General features: G+C 41.9%; 1 protein-coding gene across 2 annotated transcripts in view; it reads left to right on the top strand.

The window, feature by feature from the left end:
* Positions 1-1355: 1355 nt before the first annotated feature.
* LOC117758473 (centrosomal protein of 128 kDa-like) overlaps positions 1356-20854 on the top strand; it is a 39656-nt gene continuing 20157 nt past the window's right edge. The window contains exons 1-17 of one of the 2 annotated variants that reach the window (XM_034580180.1): positions 1356-2140; positions 2353-2439; positions 3947-4079; positions 4199-4320; positions 4552-4643; positions 5863-5935; positions 6490-6612; positions 8479-8559; positions 8727-8801; positions 8934-9081; positions 10175-10305; positions 11611-11682; positions 11990-12175; positions 14743-14931; positions 15391-15810; positions 17287-17451; positions 19053-19202. In XM_034580180.1, coding sequence (XP_034436071.1) covers positions 1979-2140; positions 2353-2439; positions 3947-4079; positions 4199-4320; positions 4552-4643; positions 5863-5935; positions 6490-6612; positions 8479-8559; positions 8727-8801; positions 8934-9081; positions 10175-10305; positions 11611-11682; positions 11990-12175; positions 14743-14931; positions 15391-15810; positions 17287-17451; positions 19053-19202 — 2409 coding nt within the window. In that variant the 5' untranslated portion in view covers positions 1356-1978. Of the gene's footprint in view, positions 2141-2352; positions 2440-3946; positions 4080-4198; positions 4321-4551; positions 4644-5844; positions 5936-6489; positions 6613-8478; positions 8560-8726; positions 8802-8933; positions 9082-10174; positions 10306-11610; positions 11683-11989; positions 12176-14742; positions 14932-15390; positions 15811-17286; positions 17452-19052; positions 19203-20854 lie in introns of both variants that reach the window. The other variant, XM_034580179.1, reaches the window with a different exon arrangement.

The following is a 20854-nucleotide window of genomic DNA, read 5'->3' as shown; positions in this document are numbered from 1 at the left end:
TGGTATATAAGCTCAGTATTTTTTCTCAAATTATTCTTCATATATTGAATTTTTAAAAACTTCATGCATTTTAAGTATGCTTGTTTTATGTTTAGGTTAAAGTTACTTTAATTGTTTTTGGATACAGGTAAATGCTGCCTCAACACAAAACACACACAATAACAACATTAAACAGGACACATGTGCAAAACATTAGCTTGTGTAAATACAATTTCCTGGGTTATCCCTGAGAGTCTGCTCAATCCAGCTGCCAGAGCCATGTTTCTGTCTTTCCTCCATATTTACGTTGATGAGTTTAACTGACAGAGGGATGAATGAGTGTTTGTAGCGGTTGTGTTTGCACAGAGGGACTCACTACCTCTATATAAGTATAAGGTATTGTGTGGACTGCCTGAAAAGATTACACTGGCAACAATACTAGGGCCACTTCTAAAGGGGACTAAACCAGAACTGTGAACACTTTTAATTGGGTTTAAGGGTGTTTTGTCTCTTTTTCTATTCTTGTATATTTGTCTGTATTTGTTGTTTGCTGTGTATCAGTCTCACATTCTTTATTTTATTTTTTTATACTAATGTTCATTAATATGCTTAGTCCCAATCAAATAAATAAAGATATAATTATTTTCAGTTCTTGAGCCTCGTGTTTTATCTTTGTCCCATTATTCTTCATATAAAAATACACATACATATTACAAATACATTGATTGTCCAGTTCACTATATCTTTATTTTCTTTGTCTTTGCTCACTGTGACTTTATTTTCTTTTATATATTTAGTTCTTCTTTATTATTCTGAGCATTAAAATACAGACTGTTAGTATAATATAAAGTGAACAGTCACAAGACCTGACCTTTTCTTTTATTTCTTTTTAGTATGACTTTTCTTTTCTTTACTCTTCTCTTCTCTTCTCTTCTCTTCTCTTCTCTTCTCTTCTCTCCTCTCCTCTCCTCTCCTCTTCTCTCCTCTCCTCTCCTCTCCTCTTCTCTTCTCTCTTCTCTTCTCTTCTCTTCTCTTCTCTTCTCTTCTCTTCTCTCCTCTCCTCTCCTCTCCTCTCCTCTTCTCTTCTCTTCTCTCTTCTCTTCTCTTCTCTTCTCTTCTCTTCTCTTCTCTTCTCTCCTCTCCTCTCCTCTTCTCTTCTCTTCTCTCTTCTCTCCTCTTCTCTCCTCTTCTCTTCTCTTCTCTTCTCTCCTCTCCTCTCCTCTCCTCTTCTCTCCTCTCCTCTTCTCTTCTCTTCTCTTCTCTTCTCTTCTCTTCTCTCCCCCAGCAGAAGAAGCGGCAGCAGTGGCGCAAACGCACAACTTTGGACAATGTAGTTCTGGGGCAATAAATTCCTCCACTGCTCCGCTGTGAGCGTCCTACAGTTCCCGGCGTCCTTCGCGGCCTCCGGGCTGTGTTGTGTTCCTGCTCAGACGCGGCTAGTTCAAGTTGCCATAGCACAGTGGAGCTGTTCTTCTGTTAGCTCACAGTCTAACACGCGACACAAACAAGCGTCTTCTCTGGGAATTATTCACAACAACAGCAAGTACTTCCTCTGTTTCTTTAAGCAGTGGTCACGAGCAGTGTTCTGTAGCTTCTCTGTTTTATTCCAGAGCTAAATAAGTGAGCTAACGGTGGGTAAGCTAGCTAGGGCTCAGTAGTAGAGATGCCACTTGTTGCTAACCGGGAGGCGCGTCAGTCACAACAATGGCTGTGATTGATTGGGAGGGGACCAGTGGGAGCTGCAGGGCTGTTGTGGTCTGATAGTTTTATTCTCGTCTTCCCCTGGTTGTTAAGTCGACGATGACTGAGCTCCCGTGTCTGTTTGCTGTGATAAAGACACACATCTCACAGAAAGTTCCAAACCGTCCCACCGTGGTCGTTAATCTGATTAACGTCACTGTGAACAGTCCGCGTTCTGCGCTGACGAAGCGAGTGGTCGATCACTAGTCGACACATTATCCCAGTCAGGCGTTTTAGTTTAGTCGCGAAAACCCAAACTATGGACACATCCAGCGGGTCGGATTCGTACGACCGGACGCGGGGCCACAGGCCTCGGGGGCGTGAAGCCCACCGCAGAGCCGGCCGGGACAGGGGCAGCGCCGGTGGGGACCGAGCCACAGACATATGCGAGAAGATCGACACCCTGGCCAACACGTTACAGGTGCTGCACCTGCATGTCCACGTTTCATTCATCCACACAAACTCACACAGAGCATGGGTCTGAGAATTCAAGTCAAGAGGTTGTGCTAAAACTTACAGTAACTTGTACACCAGCTTCCCTGTGCACTTATAACACATGTAAATACAAGCTTGAGTATGAGTTCATTAATGTTTTTCAATGAATACTAATGAATAGCTGCTCGTCTCTGGCAGGGCACCAGTAGAAACTTGACCAAAGTAGACCGGATGCTGGGCCAGTACAGGGACCATACAGACGACCATGCTGAAGCCATGGCACTGGTGAGACACCTGTTCTATCATCTATGTATTTACACATGTTCTATCATCTATGTATTTACACATGTTCTATCATCTATGTATTTACGCATGTTCTATCATCTATGTATTTACGCATGTTCTATCATCTATGTATTTACGCATGTTCTATCATCTATGTATTTACACATGTTCTAGTATCACAGGTTTGATCCTGGTCTTTCCATGGCACACACGGCCATGTCTCAATATCAGATGCATCTTGCCGAACCACTAGAAGACTTATATTAATACTAGTTTAACATATTTTGAACAGAATTAACTAAGCTTCAGGAAACTTAAGGGAAAATGTCACTTTCTCCAGCAGTTGTTGGAGTACTCTGGCGGCAATGCTGGAAAACAGATAGATGTGTCAGTGTGATGTGTTTGGCAGTTTCATAAATCCACATCTTCAGTGCACAGCAATAACCCTTCTGGGATCATTCTATTCCAAGTAGTAAGTGTTTTTCCTGGCTCAAAATCTGTGTGTGTACACGTGTACGCGCCTTCAACCGACTCAACACTGAATCAAATGCTGTTTTTTTTACAAGCAATTTATTTGCCAAGATACAATCAGAACTAGGAGGCTGAAATATTGTGTCTCTAAAGGTGTCGATAAAATCACACTCATATTTTACGGGTATTTAAATGTGTAAACGAAGCAAAGGCTTTTATGTTATATTTATCTTCACCCACCCAGCAATGGGGTCCCTGTGAACAAAATATAAAATATGCTGTTAGAAAGTGGCATTATCATCACTCTAACGTTTGCTTCTTGTTAATACACTCCTAATGACTTGGTAACTGAAACCTCGCCCTATCTTGAACTTTGTGATCCTCTCCATCACCAGTACCTGAATACCTGATAAATTTACAGCAACTCATCAACTTGCTTGTCGTAAATGCTGATCGTATGAGCCATTTCTGCTGTTGTTGAAAGCATTTCAGTCGTGGGACGCAACGCCACTTTAGAAAGAAAACAATTAAGAAATTAAGTGTGAAACAACAATATTCAAATGTCACAAAATATCAGGGCAACTGACACATTCCTACTGTTGGGCATAAAACTTCCTTCTTTGGTAGTTTTGGCAGAGCCTTTACTAGTGTACTGTATTGCTACATCGCCACCACATCAACATAATGCTGCATGTTACAAATGGAAAATCCACAGTGTTTGTAAGAAAATGATGTTTTCCATGAAGGCACCCGTCAAAGGGTTTTGCCAAGAGCTGGAGGTGGCATGAAATTTGTTGGAGGAGGCTGCCTCGGGATTCTTTGCAGGAAAAACCCTGCTTGTTATATTATTGAGATTATATCTGTCAGTTATCAAATGGTGCATTCAGTTCTCACTATTCACTTTTACATTTCTTTGCCATGCTCTCCTCTACCTCTCCTCCTCCTCTGCCATCTGCAGGGCTGTGATCTTATTTAGGAGCTGTTCTCTCTGTCTTCTTGGTTTGTTAATTATGTCTCCCTGTTTTTCATGCACAAGCTCAGGGAAAACCTGGAGGACTCGATCAGTCAGCTGCAGACACAGAGGCTGAGTAGAACCAATGGTGCTCGGAGTGCTTCAGCTTCGGCCTCTACGCTGCATACCAGTGACCTGGAGGCTTGTTCAGGGTCAGGTACGGAGCAATGGAAAGACTTTTGCTGACTGCCCCGGAGTTTGTGGGGTTTTGTTTGGTTTTATCACATTGTTCCCAAAAACAAACGCTTTATAACACCTGTTTGTCTGTGATATCAGAAGGCCCGCGTTTCTACCCTACCTCTCCACTGAGGGACTACACAGGCTCCACGGCAAGGAGGAAGAGGTCTCAGTCTGCCGGTGTTCGCTTCAAGAAGGATGCCACTCGGACAGGAGACGGTGTAAGCAGAGCCCACAGACCAACCACCAATCAGTGCTGCTTGTTACCTCATGTCATTTAAGAAAGTTGACACGAGTGGAAAAGCTGAAAAACATTAGCTATACTAATCTTCACAAGGAAAAGGGAGCTTAATAAGACTTCAAATCAGACGTTCTTAATTTAGTTATAAATGTGTATCTCTGTAAATGCAGTCTAATCTACTTCTGCGTGTATGCGTCTGTCTCTCACACAGATTCATTCTATGAACCAATCCTTGAAGGATCTACAAAGTGACCAGCTGAGACTGTCTGATGAACTGGATAGAGAAATCCTCAGGAGGAACAGGTATCTGTGATGAAGGACAAAGTCTGAACATTAAAAACCTCAAAAAATTTAGTTTTGTCTCCACACAGCAGAGCGGGTAATAAACAAGTGAATTCACCAGTTTTTGTTTGATCAGACTAGGTGGTTAGGGCTGAATAAAACATCAAAAAAGTGGTTTCAAGGAGAATAAACAGTGTAGATGTTAGCCACAGGAAAAATCAATGTACCGATTTGTCACAATAATATTTCAAAAGCTTCAACATAGACATCTGAAATGGTGATAATGCACTGTAAAATGTTTTTTCTTGACTTTTTTTGTTTAAACACTTCACAATGAAATCTCAAAAGAGGAAATGGATAAATCAGTCTAAAGTCTATGTGTCTCTTATAGTTTAGTTTTTTTTTTGTTTGTTTAGTTTATTTCCTCTCAGTGTATTCCAAAAACAAAACAATACACTTATACATTGACACATTCCATCAACCTGCCCCTTTCATATACATTACATACCATGAATACAGATGACCATCCTTTTTTGATTTCACAAATCACCTTATAAATCAATAGCCATCATCATACATTCATTCAACACCATTTGAGTTTATAAAATAAAATAAAATAATGCAACATCATTGTTCCTTCAGACTTTCATTGACAATACCAGTTTTGTTTTTTGGATAAAACTACTCATTTAATACACGCTGATTTTATTCTAACACACAAAGTGTAAGTGGACTGTTACGCAGTCTCTTCTTTACACCTGCTCACCGTTTTTCTACAATATTTTGTTCGCTGACTCGTGGTTTTGCTTACCAGTGCAGGTTATTGATCTTATACTTTTCTTATCCACTGTACATGAATAGTTTTCACTTGAGATTTTAAAAGAAATAGATTGACCTCAGGTCTTTGAAATCTCCTTCATGGGAAAAATGATGAAAGGCTCATGAGAAACTTCAGATACAACTGCAAAGTCAATGGGCGGCAGATCTTTCTTTGAACATGTATTAATATTTAACATTTTTTAATTATCAAAAAACCCTTCGCCGGGCTGTTGACGAGACCTAATCGATCCACCACTATATTTCAACATCTGAAGCTACATATCTACTTTTAGTCACATCACATGTTGCATTCACATGTTGATTAATGATGTTCTGGAATAGGATTTTTCAAAACGGCTGAGAACTCTGTTGTGTAAATACCTTCAGTCTGCTCTATTGTTAGTTTTTTGTTTTTTCCGAGGTCTGATATTGACACCAGGCGGGCGATGGAGAGCCTCACAGGGCACTTGACTACATCCCAGAGACAAGACTCAGTGAGTTGTGGCTGTTTCTTTCATTACCAGTACTTCAAGTTTGTCTACCAGCTCTGACGAGATAAGTGGATGCATCATGAATTTAAAGAGAGTTCATCACAGGTATTGATGGATGAAAGCTGCCATACAAGCGTGAAGTCTGCACATGTTCTTTCCTTTTCTGAATACAAGACAGCTACGGACATATGGCTCTCTTTATTTAACTGCAACTTCATAAATCTTTAGCAAATGTATCAGTTTAATATCCAGTCACATGGCTCCTCACCGCACCATCACAAATCTGCTGCCTCCAATGACAGCCAGCATGCTTCATATTTTTTTATCTTGTGTATGTGGATGTGACAAGATAAAGTTATTAACTGTTATACAGGTGGATGTGATGCTTCCTGATTAGACAGCACATATTTGCATGCCAAGTATAATACTTTTTATCAGTTCTAAAAGATGTTTTTGCCACCCACACTTTTAATTTCCTGTTGTCTCATTTATCACATCCTGCTGCCATTCCCTGATGTTTCTGTGACCCGAGGCGTCCTCCCTCTGACTGTCTGTAGGTGTCGTCTCACGTGGAGCGCCGGCTGCAGGAGCTGGAGAGAGAGATGCACAGCGAGGAGACAAGCGCGGAAAGAGAAAGGCGGCCCGAGCAGCGGGTGGGCATATCCGATGAGCTGCAGGAGGTGACACTCTTCGCCTCCACTCATCTGCTGCGATTCCTCCATCCCACACCTCCCTGTTGACACTCTCGTGTTCTTTCACTCCAAAAAATGAAGACAAAAATAATAAAATAAAGATCTTAACAGACATTAAAAGTAACAAAGAAGCGCATAGGACAGCAAGAAGTTTACAACAAATTAGGCTGAACATCACTAAGTAGTGCAAAGCTATAGTTTGATAAGAACACTCCAATTCCTAATATATAAATCCCAAATATCCCAGATACGAACGCTGCCATCTGGCACCGAATAATTTGGAGTCAGAGTCTGCGAAATAGCGAGCACGGATGGAGCGCCGGCATTGAGGTCCCACCGTTGCATGTGCTGGACCAATCGCGAATCATCCCAGCTGTCAATTATGACGCTTTACCCCGATTTTAATACATCAAATAATGAATTGAATTACTGGAAAATGAGCACTTGAGATAAGAAAACCTAAAATTACAGAAATCATCTTTTAGAAGAATGTAACATGTATTTTCACTTTCACTTTTGTCTATGGGCTATACGCTAACATGCAGTTCCCCAGAGGACACAACATGCTGATTTGAGATGATCTTCAGATTTTTTGTTTCATACCATCACATGTAACTCGGTGAGATTATTAATCTTCCACACAATTAAGTACTGTGGATTATTATTATTATTATTGTGTTGTTGCCCATAGAATATGCTCAATCACAGTCACAGAACATGAAAACAAATCTTTATTTCCCTTGTATAATAGAAGTATAGTGCACTGTCTTACTGACGGGTTTCCTCGCTTAATGTTCCTCCATCTTCTCTTTGTTCCCGCTGTGTCACCGAGCCCTCCTGCTCCTATAATGCTCACCGAGGGAATTATTTTGATGCAGTTGCAAATGGTCGCTAAGTAAGCAATTGCAACTTTCCCGTATTTCATGCGAGTCTGTGTTTTTTTGGGGTGACGTATTAGTCTAAAAGCACTAATAGCTGAGAGAGCTCTGTCATTAGGTGCACTTTAGTGGAGTAGACTCACAGCTAGGTGCATTCACTGGGTGTGTAAAGAACACAATATCTGGTGTTATTTCTTTTTTATATTTCTACTTTTGATTCAGCCCCACAAGTAATTCATATCATACATCATCAACGTGATGTTATTTCACTAACATAATGAAACCATCCATTCTTGCTTACTGGTGTGGACCATGTTTTTATATAAACTGACCCGTGTCTTGGCATCACTCTTTTAATTTCTCATGTCTGCTGCAGTTCATTATTCGACCACAGAGGGGCACTGTGTAGCTTCAGCCAGACTGATAGCCTTGTTGAGCAAGACTTTTTTCTCCCACACACACACTGTGTAATGATAGTAGCTACCAATTCATTTGCATCCCTCTCCTCTGTAGTGCCCTAATGGGACACCAGCAGGGCCCGGGGCGATGGGAAATAATGCATTTGTCCAAAAATTAAGGGTAAATAAACAAGCATGAGGAAATGAAGAGGAAAATAATCTCTTTTACTACTAAGGAGCAGGAGAGGAGGGAGAGCAGAGGGCACATTTATTCCCCACCGATGGGCCCCGCTGTGATGTGAATCAAATAGATGATGAGTCACTTGGGTAGCTGTTATTGCTAGCAGCCGGCAATTCATCACCACAGCCTGCTCAGAAAGAGCTGGATTGAGTGGGAGCTAAGCTCTTGTACACATCCACCATGATGCCAGTGTCTTGTTCCAAGAAGACGAAATGGGGGGATACTATGACGCAACAGTACCGCTCATGTTTTTTGTTTTTTTTCTACAGTACTCATAGATGTGTGCCTTTATAATAACTCACTGTGTCCTGGTTGTGATGCTGCTTGTGTTTTGTAGACGGTAGGGAGACGACAAGTTCAAGCCCACGAGAGAGACGAGGCCATGACAGCCAGGTTATTGAAAGCAGAGAAGGAGAAGGTGAATGAATGAATTTGGTCTTTAAGGAATGTTTGTATATTAAAGAAGAAATCCTCTGTGATTTATAAACAACTGAATGTATATAGAGACACCACACCTCCTGCTGATTCCACATGAGTTTAACTCTTGTTATTTGTGTATTGCTCTGACACGCTTGTTCTCCTTAGATGGAGCAGGATCTGGAGAGAGCTAGAAGACGGTTAGAACAGTCCGAGGACAGCAGAGAGTCCCTCGTTCAACAGGTTTGTTTGTTGATACTATATGTAGATGTACAGTGAACCCCTGTAAGACAATTCAATTAGCTGCAAAGAGGCTTCTAAGACACTGTCTGTGTTGTGGTTCCAGTCCAATGGGTTTTTCTATGTGGTTTCCAGGTGGAGGACATGCGAGACGAGCTTCTGAGGATAAGTAAGGAGAAGACTGAGCTTCAGAGGACGCGGCTGGATACTTCTCAGCACACTGCTCAAACACATGGCAACCACACTGAAAGGGCGGAGGGAAGAGGTGGACAGCGAGGGCCAGGTACTGAAAATATGTCTGCAATCTGGAGTTTAGCAAAGAAGCATAAACAGGACAGAGAGGATGGGGATATGTAGGTGAAATCGACAATTGAAAATATTGTTATGGCACCTCTGTAACCAATAGAATTTCTTTTATCAATTTCCCCTTGAAAATGTACAGACAGTGCACACACACGTTGCCAAAAGCTGGATCAATACACCTTTAAGAGTGGATGATTGACAGTCGGAAGGGAGAGACCTGAGATCAGATACAGGGCCAGCAAGGGTAAAGACAGTGGAAGGAAATGTGGAGTGTTGGTAAGAGGACAGAAAATGGATTGAAATATGGCAGAAAAAGATAAGAGAAAAATACTGTCAATCTTGAGATAGTATTTGAGAAAAATATTGAAATCTTTTTGTATCTTATGTGTTTTTGCAATGATATGATTTTAGGGCATTAGATGACCTGAAAAGACATTGAAAAGAAAGAAATGTAACTGAGGCTTGATATTTTCTTTTACAGTTTAACTATAAACTTAATTATAATTAACTACAAATGAAAATATAACACAAACACAACCAAATTAATAGAACTTGAATTCAGAAAATACTTAATTTAAAAAAAAAAAAAGTAATATAAATGCACATAATTTCTGCATTGTCTATTCTGTAACAAAATGTTTTCATATGTGCAAACAATGCTGATATGTCTGTCATCAGCCGGATTTCATCGACAAACAGATAAATTGGTCGGGCTCTAATCAGCATTTGAGCTTGTTATCGCTTCATTAATTTATTCTGTTTACATCTATCAACTCTTGGTCTGCCCTTGGTGAAGTGACCATGCATATAAATCCGTTAGTAAATGGTTCAAAATTACAATCTAAAATCTTGATCTTACTCCAAAAATTGTGCTTTGGCTTAATTTCTTTCAAAAGGATACCGTATATTTCGTCCTCTTGCTCCCTTATCTATCACTTTCCTCCAGGTTGTTATACTTATCTATTCTACTTTTTTTCTCTCAACCTGCAGTAATCAGTTTGATTATGTGTCTGTGTTTGTGTGTGTGTGTGTGTCTGTGTTGTATGCACGTATGCATGTGTTACATCATTTAGACTTAGAAAAAGAAGTGGCAGACTTGCGGGTTCAGCTGTGCAAGGCCTCTGTTCTCCGTGAGGTCGAGGAACTCAAGAGGGCTTTGGACCATAAGGAGAAGGAGAGGGTCCAACTCAGCTTACAGGTGGAGGTGTGTGTGTCAGAGAAATTGTGTGGTAATCATGAAACGACAAGAGCTCGCCACACCAGTGGTTCAGGGAAGGCTCTGCACGTCTTTCCTCACTCATTCATTTGGCTGTGGTTCCACTGTACTCCAAAGAATAAAGGGAAACATTTAGGATCAGCTGGGGTGCGAATGAACGCAAAACGAGCAGGCGTTCGACTTTTGCCATGGTGGTGGCCCCACCCTGAGCAGGGTTGTTTCAGTTTGTAGGGTGCCTCTCATCCGTGGCTGTATCCTCCGCCAACTCCACGCCACTTGATCCTCTTAAAATCGTCAGATGAAGTGACAGTTGGAATAGGAGATCAGAAGTCAACCAGCAGTCATTTATCCTCCTCAAACTGGTACAATGTGTCACTTCCATCACTGTAACAAGACAAAGAAAAAAATCTAGAAAATCACATCCCCCTTGCTTAGCAGGGCTATTCGAGGCCATGGCGGGTATCAATTAAATGTTAATGGGAATCGCTGCACTTTAAGCTCTGGCACATTCCTCTAATCTCTGACGTTTTCTTCTCTGAAAATGTGTTTTAACTCCCACGCTTCCCCTATTGCAGAGTAGGTGTTGAAAGATGAGGTGGGTGTTTGCGTGTATCACCTGGGGCGTCTCTTATGGTTTTTATGTTGAGATCAAAATAGGTGTCGGAAACCTCTCATTTTAAATGGTAAATGATCAAAATTGAAGTATAATGAGGAGAATGGGCTGGAAGATTCAATTTCTCAGTGACTGAATTTATATACAGTTTAATAGGTCTATGACTAATCAGGCTATGACTAATTATTCCTAACAGACAGACCTGTTCAGTATAGACACCTAAACGATACTGGGGTAACCTTATCCGCCCTCGCTCTCGACTGCAATCAAACTGGAAACTTCAAAGTGATTGTGACTTTCTTGTGGATATGAAGGTAATCCAGTGCAGCTCTCGTCTCAGACTACTTTTCAGACCAGCGTGGCAGATAATCCAATTGTAAGAATGTAAACACAGTCTCAACCTTCTTTTGCCCTCGCTCTCTTTTTCTGCTGTCCTCCTCTTCGCCCTGCCACATCCACCTTTTTAACAGATTTTTCCTAAAATCAAAAAAATGTTTTCTTGCTTCCTTTCTTACACATCAGCTGCCTTTTTTGTCATTTTTCTAACTTCCTTTCCCCTAAACCCACTCATCCACATTGTCTCCCTTTCTTTTGCTTTTTTGTCTTTTAACTTCCATTAGCTGCAGCACTATTACAAGGACACGCACACATCCTTGACCTTTCTCTTTTCTCTATTCCAGGAATTGTCATCAGACCTGGCGCGGCGGGAGCAGCAGCAGCTACGAATATTGGAACAGTTGAAGCAGTTACAGGTATTTAGTTTGGTTACTGTTTCACCTTGCAATTCATCAGCCGCTGGTAATTTTTATGTAGGACTCCAAACAAGTCGCGCTTTTTCTAGTGGTAATTTAAATTAGAAACATGCTGCGTTAAGTGGCTTTCTTAGGTCACATCTTCACAAAATTACACTTTAAAGAATCGAAAAACTAAAGTCGCAATTAATGAGATCCCACAGAGTTAGGCCTATGAGACATTTTAGGATCCGCAGCATGGTTCGAAACTCTGATTCATATTATAAAGAATGAATATACACTTTATTCATAAATTCATCCCTTTCAGAGCCGAGAGCAGGCTGAGAGGAGGGAGATGGAGGCATTACTCCAGGAGAGCACGAGGAGCAGGGATGAATTGAAGACCAGGGCCCAGGAGGCTGTGCGCCAGTGGAGGGCAAAGTGCAAGAGATTGCAGAAGGAGCAGGAGGAGACAAAGGCCCAGGCGCAATTCCATACTGACAAGGCCTCGCAGGTTGGTTGGGATGCATTCATTACCCACATTCTGACACCACAGCCTGCTGTAGCAGCTGTGACGAAGTCGCTGCTGATCTTTATGATGTTAGCTGTCTGTCCACAGTGGAAAAAATCCATTCTGGGATAAATATACTAGTATCGTCTCGTGAGTCTCTCTGATTCTCATCTGTTCAGTAGGAAACAGGAAGCCTGCGTTATAGACCAGAGGTATGACGTTTGATCGCAGTCAGGATGTAATAATATGTTATGCTACTGAGTTGCATTATTGGAAAATGTAGGAGCCAGTGAGCTTGAGAGCTTGACCTATACAAGACACTAAAAGTCAGGATGTCTCAGTTTCTGCTGCTGCTTCTTCTTTTTGACTCTTTCTCTATCTAGTCTCCTAGATTTTTGTGCCTCTTTAAAGCAATATTTAGCCTCTAACTATGTGAATGTCCCTCCTGTATTTATTTCAAATGTAGTCTATTAAATCTAAATCCACTGTGTCATGGACAAATAAACTGACATTATTCTGGTCATAAAGTATCAATATTCATCATGTATGAGGTAGTGGATGGTGAAACCTCTGAACAGCCTGCATGAAAAAATGTACCAACACACTTTGCATCGCACAAAAGAAAAACAATGCATATGATAACAGACATTCAGAACTGTTTGATTGTGATTTTTCTTTAGCTACAGTTGAACTACATTACCAGTCCTTCCCATTAACTATCTAGAATGTGGCAGCCCACAGTTTCATAATGAACCAAAACATAACATGACACACTTTAAAAATGCCATAAGAGAATTCAACTTGGTAAAAAGCAGCGGTATTTGCAATGCTATTATCAATGCTGTTTGCCACCTGCTTGCTCTACCACGAGCTGCCGCACTCTCGCTATGGTCGATGCATTTCTTTCTCTCACACAAACTCATCTTTCACTCTTTAGTCGATTAAATAAATTCTGTGGGAAATGCTGTATTATTGTGTCTGTTTCTACTGTAGTATAACCATTCTCTTAGCAGTCAGCTCTCCGTTTGTCAGAATACCGTCAAAGATATTGAGTTGACACTGTTGAGTCACCGCAGCACAAATACTGGGTCCTCCCTGCTCATCATCATCAGGCAGCTCTGTCTCAAACACTCGGGCTGCTGCTGCCACTGGCTGGACCTGCAGCGAACCTTCTGGCTGCACTGTGAGCAACAACTGTAGCTCTGACTCCCTGTGTTGCATTTTCTTAGCAGCTGACTGGCTCATTCATGCTTGACTGCTTTGGCTTTGACAGCACGTTCTGAGAAGTGAGGTGATCAATATTGTCTGTACTGAAATGCATTTCTCAACTCCAGTAGTAGACTGATGTCTAGTGCCACCTCGGGCGGTGAAGAGGAAAAGTAAAATTTATCTTAGCCAAACTCAGCCTGTAGTTCTGTACCACACTGATGTCAGAATACATTGGTGGATGGTGAAGGTCACTACAACTGGATAAGTGATGGACAGAGTTTTGAGAAATTATAGACACCACCTCTGTTGCTCAGCTGTCACATTTCCTTACAGTATGGAGATACCATACAATACCATACAAGACTATTATGGCGCTCTAGTCAGGGGTGTTATAAAAACACATCCTTTGCAGTCTATATTGAACGTCACATACAGCCTTCTAATGATGAAGAGAAAGTAAAAGCTTTTAAGGAAATAATGGCAATTATAGCTACTGAACACTCTTTAATACCCTTTTAGTAACATTTTATGTATTAATTATGTGAGATAGGGTTATAGAGGTTTGTATTAAAGTTTCTATTCACCCTAAACAAAGCCAACAGGCTGAATATTTGTGCATGCCTTTCTCTGTTCATTTTAATTCAGACTTTGTTTTGTTTAGTCTTTATAGCGCAGAGGGCTTTGTATCAAAGTCAGATTAAAACTCTTGAATAATGTATTTGTACAAACATGAAGCCGAGTAGTCGGAGTACCTTCGCCTGCTATGTTACAGCAGTTGTGCACGGTTAAATAATTAATAGCTGACTATTATTGTTAGCGTGAAAGTCACCTCCCAGTGATTTCCATCCCATTTGAACTGAGTGAGTCACCTCCAAACTCGTAGTCAGCAGCCTCGCGCCTCGCAGACAGACAGACAGACAGACAGACAGACAGACAGACAGAATCCCACCTGGCACACTCGACGTGACATGAATTCATTACAAAATCATTTCTGCCCCCTTAATGAATTAGGGGAGAGAATCAAGTGCTCAATTAAATGATTAGGTTCTGAGCTACAGCAAAGTCTTTGCAAATTCCAGTCAAAGCCAGAGTATTAGAAGCAATCTGCTTTGAACAGACCTGACCATTGTCCCTTATCAGGGAGCTGAGTGCGAGCGTTTTCCTATCAGTGCAAGAGCTGGTACTGCATATGTTTCGCTCCTTCTCTCTCCCTCTGTCACTCTTTCTCTTGCTCTCATCATTATTGTTAGAGCTCCTCTTTGTACACCATCTTCCTCCTCCTCTTCATTTGTCATTTTTCATTTCCCTTCTATCCCTCTCACACACCCCCTCTCCCCCGCTCTTGTGCTCACTCCCTCCAGGCAGCCAGGGAAAAGGAGAGCTCTCAGGCCCAGCTAAAGGCGCTGAGCCAGCACACTGAGGCAGCCCGCAGGGAGCTCGCTGAAATCCTAGGCCGCTTGGCCCAGCGCGAGGAAGAACTCCACCGCAAGGACGTGGAGCTGTCCGAGACCCGCCAGCGGCAGTTGTCACTGGAGCAGGAAATGCGGGAGGTGTGGGGTTGAATATCCAGAAATAGAATTTCTCTTGCAGATCACCAGGGACACACTCATAGGTTCATAGACAGTTGGTCGGGTTTTAACTGCATAATATGTTTCTACTTATTCTTACATTTGAATCCATCAGCGTATATGCAAGGCCAGTTCAAACAGGATCACACTACTGCCATGAAGTTATCTGAATGCTATGTAATGGTGACACTTATTTGAGTATAGTCAGCAAGCACTGAAGTTGAATTTTGACAAGATTTATTAACTCAGAAATGCTTGTTTTTTTAGCTACAAGCACATTAGCATTCTTGTACAAATCCCAGTCTAAACATGGGAATATAATTTGTAGATTAATTTGTCTTATTCAGATTGAGGGGCTGAAATTAATTGTGTAACATAAACCTCAGGAAAAGAGTAATTCAAAAATATTTGATACAATCCTAAAAGAGTTTGTAATCCTAGGTAAGGGAGGCCTCAGCTGCCCTGGAAGAAGAGACTCGGCGTCAGTCTGCCATCCAAACAAGACTAATGGAAGAGAACCAGAGGCTGGTGGAACGAGCCAACAGCCAAGCCCGCCGTTTTCAAAGAGACCAGGACAAGCAGGAAGAGCTCCAGGCCGCCCTCAAGCACATGACCTCGGCTCATTCCCATCAAGCTCAGCGGTTAGCTGAGGAGGAGAGAACCAGGAAGGAGCTCCAGAAGGGAGCGTCAGAACAACAGGCTCAGCTGACAACGATGCAGGAGGAGCGGGAGGCACTGGCTCAACAGCTGCAGCTCGAGAGGGAGGTGCATCAGAAGGAAGTGGACAACTTGAAGGCAATGATGGAAGACGTCAGGATAAAGAAGCATCGGGAAATGCAGGCACACCTGAAGGAGTTTAAGGTCAGTCCCTTTTTTTTTTTCTTCAATGAAATGTACAGCTGAACAAACAGTTATGCTCATTTGTTTTTTGACTTATAATACAAGTCTCTTGTTCTGTACAGTAAATTTGTAGCTTTAGCCAGCAGCTAGTTAGCTTAGCATAGCATACAGACTGGAAACATCAAGATAAAATAGTGGCTCATAATAACTTAAACTTAAAATATAATATCTTGTGAACTTAACAGATGCTGGTAAGTAGGTATTGTTACCATTGGATGATGCCATTTAAGCATTTTCCCCAGATACCAGTTTTATGTTAAGCTTACTGGCTGCAGACTGTACATATTTAGCATACAGATGCAAGACTGCTATCAATCTTTTCATCAAACTCCTGCCAAAAAATTCTAAAATTGTATATTCAAACACATTGATCAATTCTTTTACACTTCTAAAAAGTAGTGCTGATCTTTGGATATTGTATCAGATGCATTATAAATTCTTAAGTTTTTTAAAAAATCTTTCGAGATGTAAAGGTCATAAACCAACCAGAGATTACTTTTCTTCACACCTAGGCATGGATCACAGAGTGTCACACTCAAATTGACATTTAGAGGATATTACCAACACGTGCCTCAAATTCAGCACAGGGTTACATGCCTCAGCCACTAAACATCTGGCCTATTTCCGACTCAGTGAGACAGACAAAATTCTCATTTAGAGCAATTTTCCTCATTGGCCAGGGCTCTGTCCTCTGAGTGCGGGTGAATCGAGGATAGCTGAGCTCTTAATAGTGTGTGGTGCCCCATGGATCCTCGCGGCCGTTCCAAAGCTCCAAGCGTGAATATTTTAAAATTCCTGATATCAGACCTCAGACGTCTCATCGAGGCAGCGCTGGAGATCAGGGAGTCCTCTTGATTTACTCCCACACCACCCTACCCCCATGATGAGTCCTCATGGGTACATTGTTTCGTAAGGGGCATGGTCTTCTCTGATATGGTTGAGTTTAGCCCATTAGCTGCGCTGAATGGCATTAATATCTGACATAGCTCAGTGTAATTGTGTCATATGCGAGTGCAATGAGGACAAGGGCGTTTGCTAGAGTGTTTTTAAGTAGTAGCCCACAGGTGCAGCAGATGTCTCTAAGCAGCCCGCCTGGTATTCATTGCGCACAGCCAGAAGCTTATATTACAATTTTGATACAGTTGACTGTCAGAAAAAGCTTAAAATAGTCTTATTTTCTCGTCCTTTTCCTCTCACTCTTGATTTCTCCTCCACTTTATCTTCCCTCTCTCTGTCTTAATCCCTCTCTTACTTCCTCCTTCCAGTTCTAATTTTGCATTTTCCATCAGTTTCTCTTTCCTCACTCCAAACAGTTCTGATTTTACTTTTCTTTTCTTTGTATATTTCAACAATTTTGGAGCAGATAGGCCACAAGTCCTTATTATATAAAGTTATTGCCTGTGTATCGTGGCCTTTGACACATCTGCTCTCTTCCAGGCAGATGCAGCGTCAGACAAGGAGCTGTGTGGGGCGCTCCGCATCAAGTTGGACAGGATGAAGAATGAGTGTGATAAGCTGGCAGCGCAGCTTTGCACAAAAGACGGGGCACACGCACTTCTCCTCAGAAAGTACCAACTACTCGAAGAGGAACTGGATGATAGAGTAAGGCCTGACCCCTTCACTTTGTTTTCAAACATGAAAGTAAAACTTGTATCATATCCATTGTTATGTCAGTGGAACATGTATCCCGTTAGGTTGTGAAATATGTGTGCCATTTGTATTTGTGGCACACAAAGTCTGAGGAAATTGAAATGAGGGAAAATTATATAGACTGCCAAGCTATACAGACTGCCATCAGCAGCTACATGTGTAGGTTTCACATTTTGATGTTAAATTGTAACTTCATCCCTGAGTTTTGGCTGAAGTGTCTCTCCCTGGAAATTAAAAAAATATCTTTAGAATGCTGTTCGAGGAAAAAAAGTAAGTTATCTTTGTTATCTAGCCACGAGCGGTGACTCCAGTTGCAGCACACACACATTTGTGACAGAAATGAGGTACGAAGTAGAAGGCTGCTCGCCTCCAGAGCCTCCTGACGGCCTAGACCACAGACGTCCCAAGCCGTTTGAACCGCTGGGACAGGCGCTTGTCTCAGCCAGTGATTCAAAAAGTGTGTGTGTGTGTGTATGTGAGAGAGGCAGCTGAGGGGCGGGAGAGGATGGAGGAAGTCTCTAAAACGTAGACGATGCCGTGGTTCAGGGGTTTAGTGTCAGCATTTGAAAGTGAGCACGGCTTTCCAGATTCCCACTCAGGAGTAGTCGCTGCGAGCCTGCCTTTTCAAATGTATATAAATGTCATGACGTAGAGACTTCCCATATAGTTTACTCTATGTAAATATTGGCCCTGCAAGGTCCAAGACAGTTTGAAATATTAGGTGGCGTTAGGAGCTATGTTTAACCCATACATTTACAATTTACCACATTAACATAAATTAAATATGTAATTTATTTTCTTTCTTTTTAAATTTTTAAACAAATCAACAGAACAAAATGACTCTTTCATCTGTAACAGGAAGCAAAAAAAAACCATACAGACATCGCAAGGACATTGCTTCCCGTCCATTCTGACATCGAGATCTTGGATATCGGTTTAGGTCACGTGATCGTATAAACCTAAGAATGACTCGAAAGGTTAAGGGGTGCCAAATCAGCACTATTTTTAACGGGACTTCATCAATACTTCCCCAGGTGTTATACAACAGCAGATGAAGTACCTCTCTGACAGGTCCCTGATAAGTCGTATCGGGCTCTTTGGGGGTGATCCATGTATTGATTTGAAATCGGTTGAATGGAGAATAAGGGGTTCTTATTAATGTAACGTGGGTGGTTTATTATCCCAGGGACAGGATAACGATCCACGGTCACTGGGCAGCACTGATCAGTTGCCTGTGCCTCCGACTTATAGATTGACTGTGTCCTGGTCGGGATCCTGAAACTATCGAAAGTGCCGGCCAGAGGAAACCGAACAAGATGTGTTTGTGTGAGAGGAAACTGAATTGGCTCTCAATTGCCTGAAGTTGTCTGTCTTTTTTTCTGCGTGTGTATTATTAAATAAACAGTAATAACTTGCAGTTGATTTTGTAATGAGCAAACCTGGGTGCTAGACACCCACAGAAAATCAACTGTAAATACTTGTTGTTATAAGCCAAGTAATATATCTAAAAATACTTGTTGAATTTGCATCCACTCATCTGCCATCATCCACAGGTCAGGTCAGGTGACCAGAGACGTGCTTCAGAACTGGAGGAGAAGTTGTTGCGGATGGAAGCGGAACAAGAAACTATCCTTACCTCAATGGGAGAGGAACTAGACACAGCCTGCCGCAGCCTAGCGAGGAATGGTGAAGACAAACTACAGGTATTTAATTTCATTAATTATATTTTATTTTATTTTATTTTGTGTTTCATGGCTTTTGGCCACTGTGTAGAAAAAGGCTGGAAAACAAGTTCACAGAAAACACAACACTGATACTACTGACTTGTTAATGAACGTGTTCAAGCTTTTTAAACAAACCAGCAAATACAGAGCAACATGAGCATCCATTGGAGTTGTGAGATACTGGTCAATTGTTGAATTGCTATTAAACTGCAGTGGTCCATCAACTCATCAGAAATCTAGCTGCATCATTAACTAACTAACCAAAATCAGACCTGGTTTTAACATCCACACTGAGCGATCAGATCACAAGTGGTGAGGTTTAAGTACATGTCTGAATGTACCCAAATGTACCCTCAATGCGTCTTAAGATCAGATCCCTCAGACCACATTCAGAGGTTGTCTGGTACACGTGGTCACATTCTTTAAGCTGTGTGGACGCAAATCTGTCCTGGGCCACATACAGGGGCGGCTCCTGGCATAGGCGACATAGGCGGTTGCCTAGGGCGCAAAATGCCGAGAGGGCGCTACAAGAGGCTGATTTATCATGACGTGATACATGCAATGTTAACCAATGCTGTAACGTCACACCATCATCCTCTCACCCCGGGGACACACCAGAGGCAGAAGCGCCGCGAAGCCCCAAGAAAAGCTGTCCGCCTCCTTTCCGCGCCCATGTTAATCAATTAGGCTGTTCACACCGGCAGCGAAGCACGGGAAGCACCGGCTCGCGATCGGCAGCGATGGTTTCGTGGTCTGTTCTATTTTTTACGCTCGCCGCGAGCTAATCAGGCCAGAGAACACACTGAAAATCGATATTAAACGATATAAGTGATATATTATATAAATGATAAAAAAAAAACACTTGCAGTTTTGCGTGTGTATGTTGGGGGGCCTGGGCAGGCGCCAATCTGAAATCTCGCCTAGGGCTCCCACATTCTCTGATCCACTACATCATAAAGTATTTTACGGATCTCAGTGTCCATCCTTCGTTTTGCCTGTTGCCACCACGAGAAAATCAACACGCACCACATAATGACTGATATTGTTTCTTAATTGGGTGAAATCTTTCTTCATGGCTGCACAATTATTCATTCACTCAGCACCTCCTGACTCCCCTAGTTCTCTTTTCTCTCTCTATCTCACTCTCCCGCTCCTGGTGACACGCACACACACACACATGAGTACACACACACACACACACACTACCTGGTCTGAACAGGGCAGTCGATGGTCACTTTGCAAAGCAGTCCCTTGTTTACTTGTTGGTTCATTCTATGTGAATAGTGTGCATTAATACTTTTCTGCTGGAAGACAAAATTGGATTCCTACAGTTTTCCAGTATAATAAGGGTTAATGAGAATATGTTTGGGCCAGAGAGCCACAGCTAATAGCTGCATTAAGCTTCAGTTTGGTGTTAAATCTGAGTGGGTATTTAATTTTAATTTGTCATTTCCATAATTAAACTCTTAAGTGGGCAATCTTTTGAGACAGTGAAGTGAAGCCACAGTAGAGAAGAAGCAGCAGCAGATAAACTAACCGGAAACTACTTTGTCTGGTGTTGAGTGTCCAACATGTTAAGTGTCTGTAAGCCCCTCTGCTCACCAAGCCAGTCCTCGCCAAATAATATGCAA

Source organism: Hippoglossus hippoglossus, chromosome 24 (genome assembly GCF_009819705.1).
Source record: "Hippoglossus hippoglossus isolate fHipHip1 chromosome 24, fHipHip1.pri, whole genome shotgun sequence".
In the NCBI taxonomy this organism is placed as follows: Eukaryota; Metazoa; Chordata; class Actinopteri; order Pleuronectiformes; family Pleuronectidae; genus Hippoglossus; species Hippoglossus hippoglossus.
This window is presented reverse-complemented; position numbering and strand designations above follow the sequence as displayed.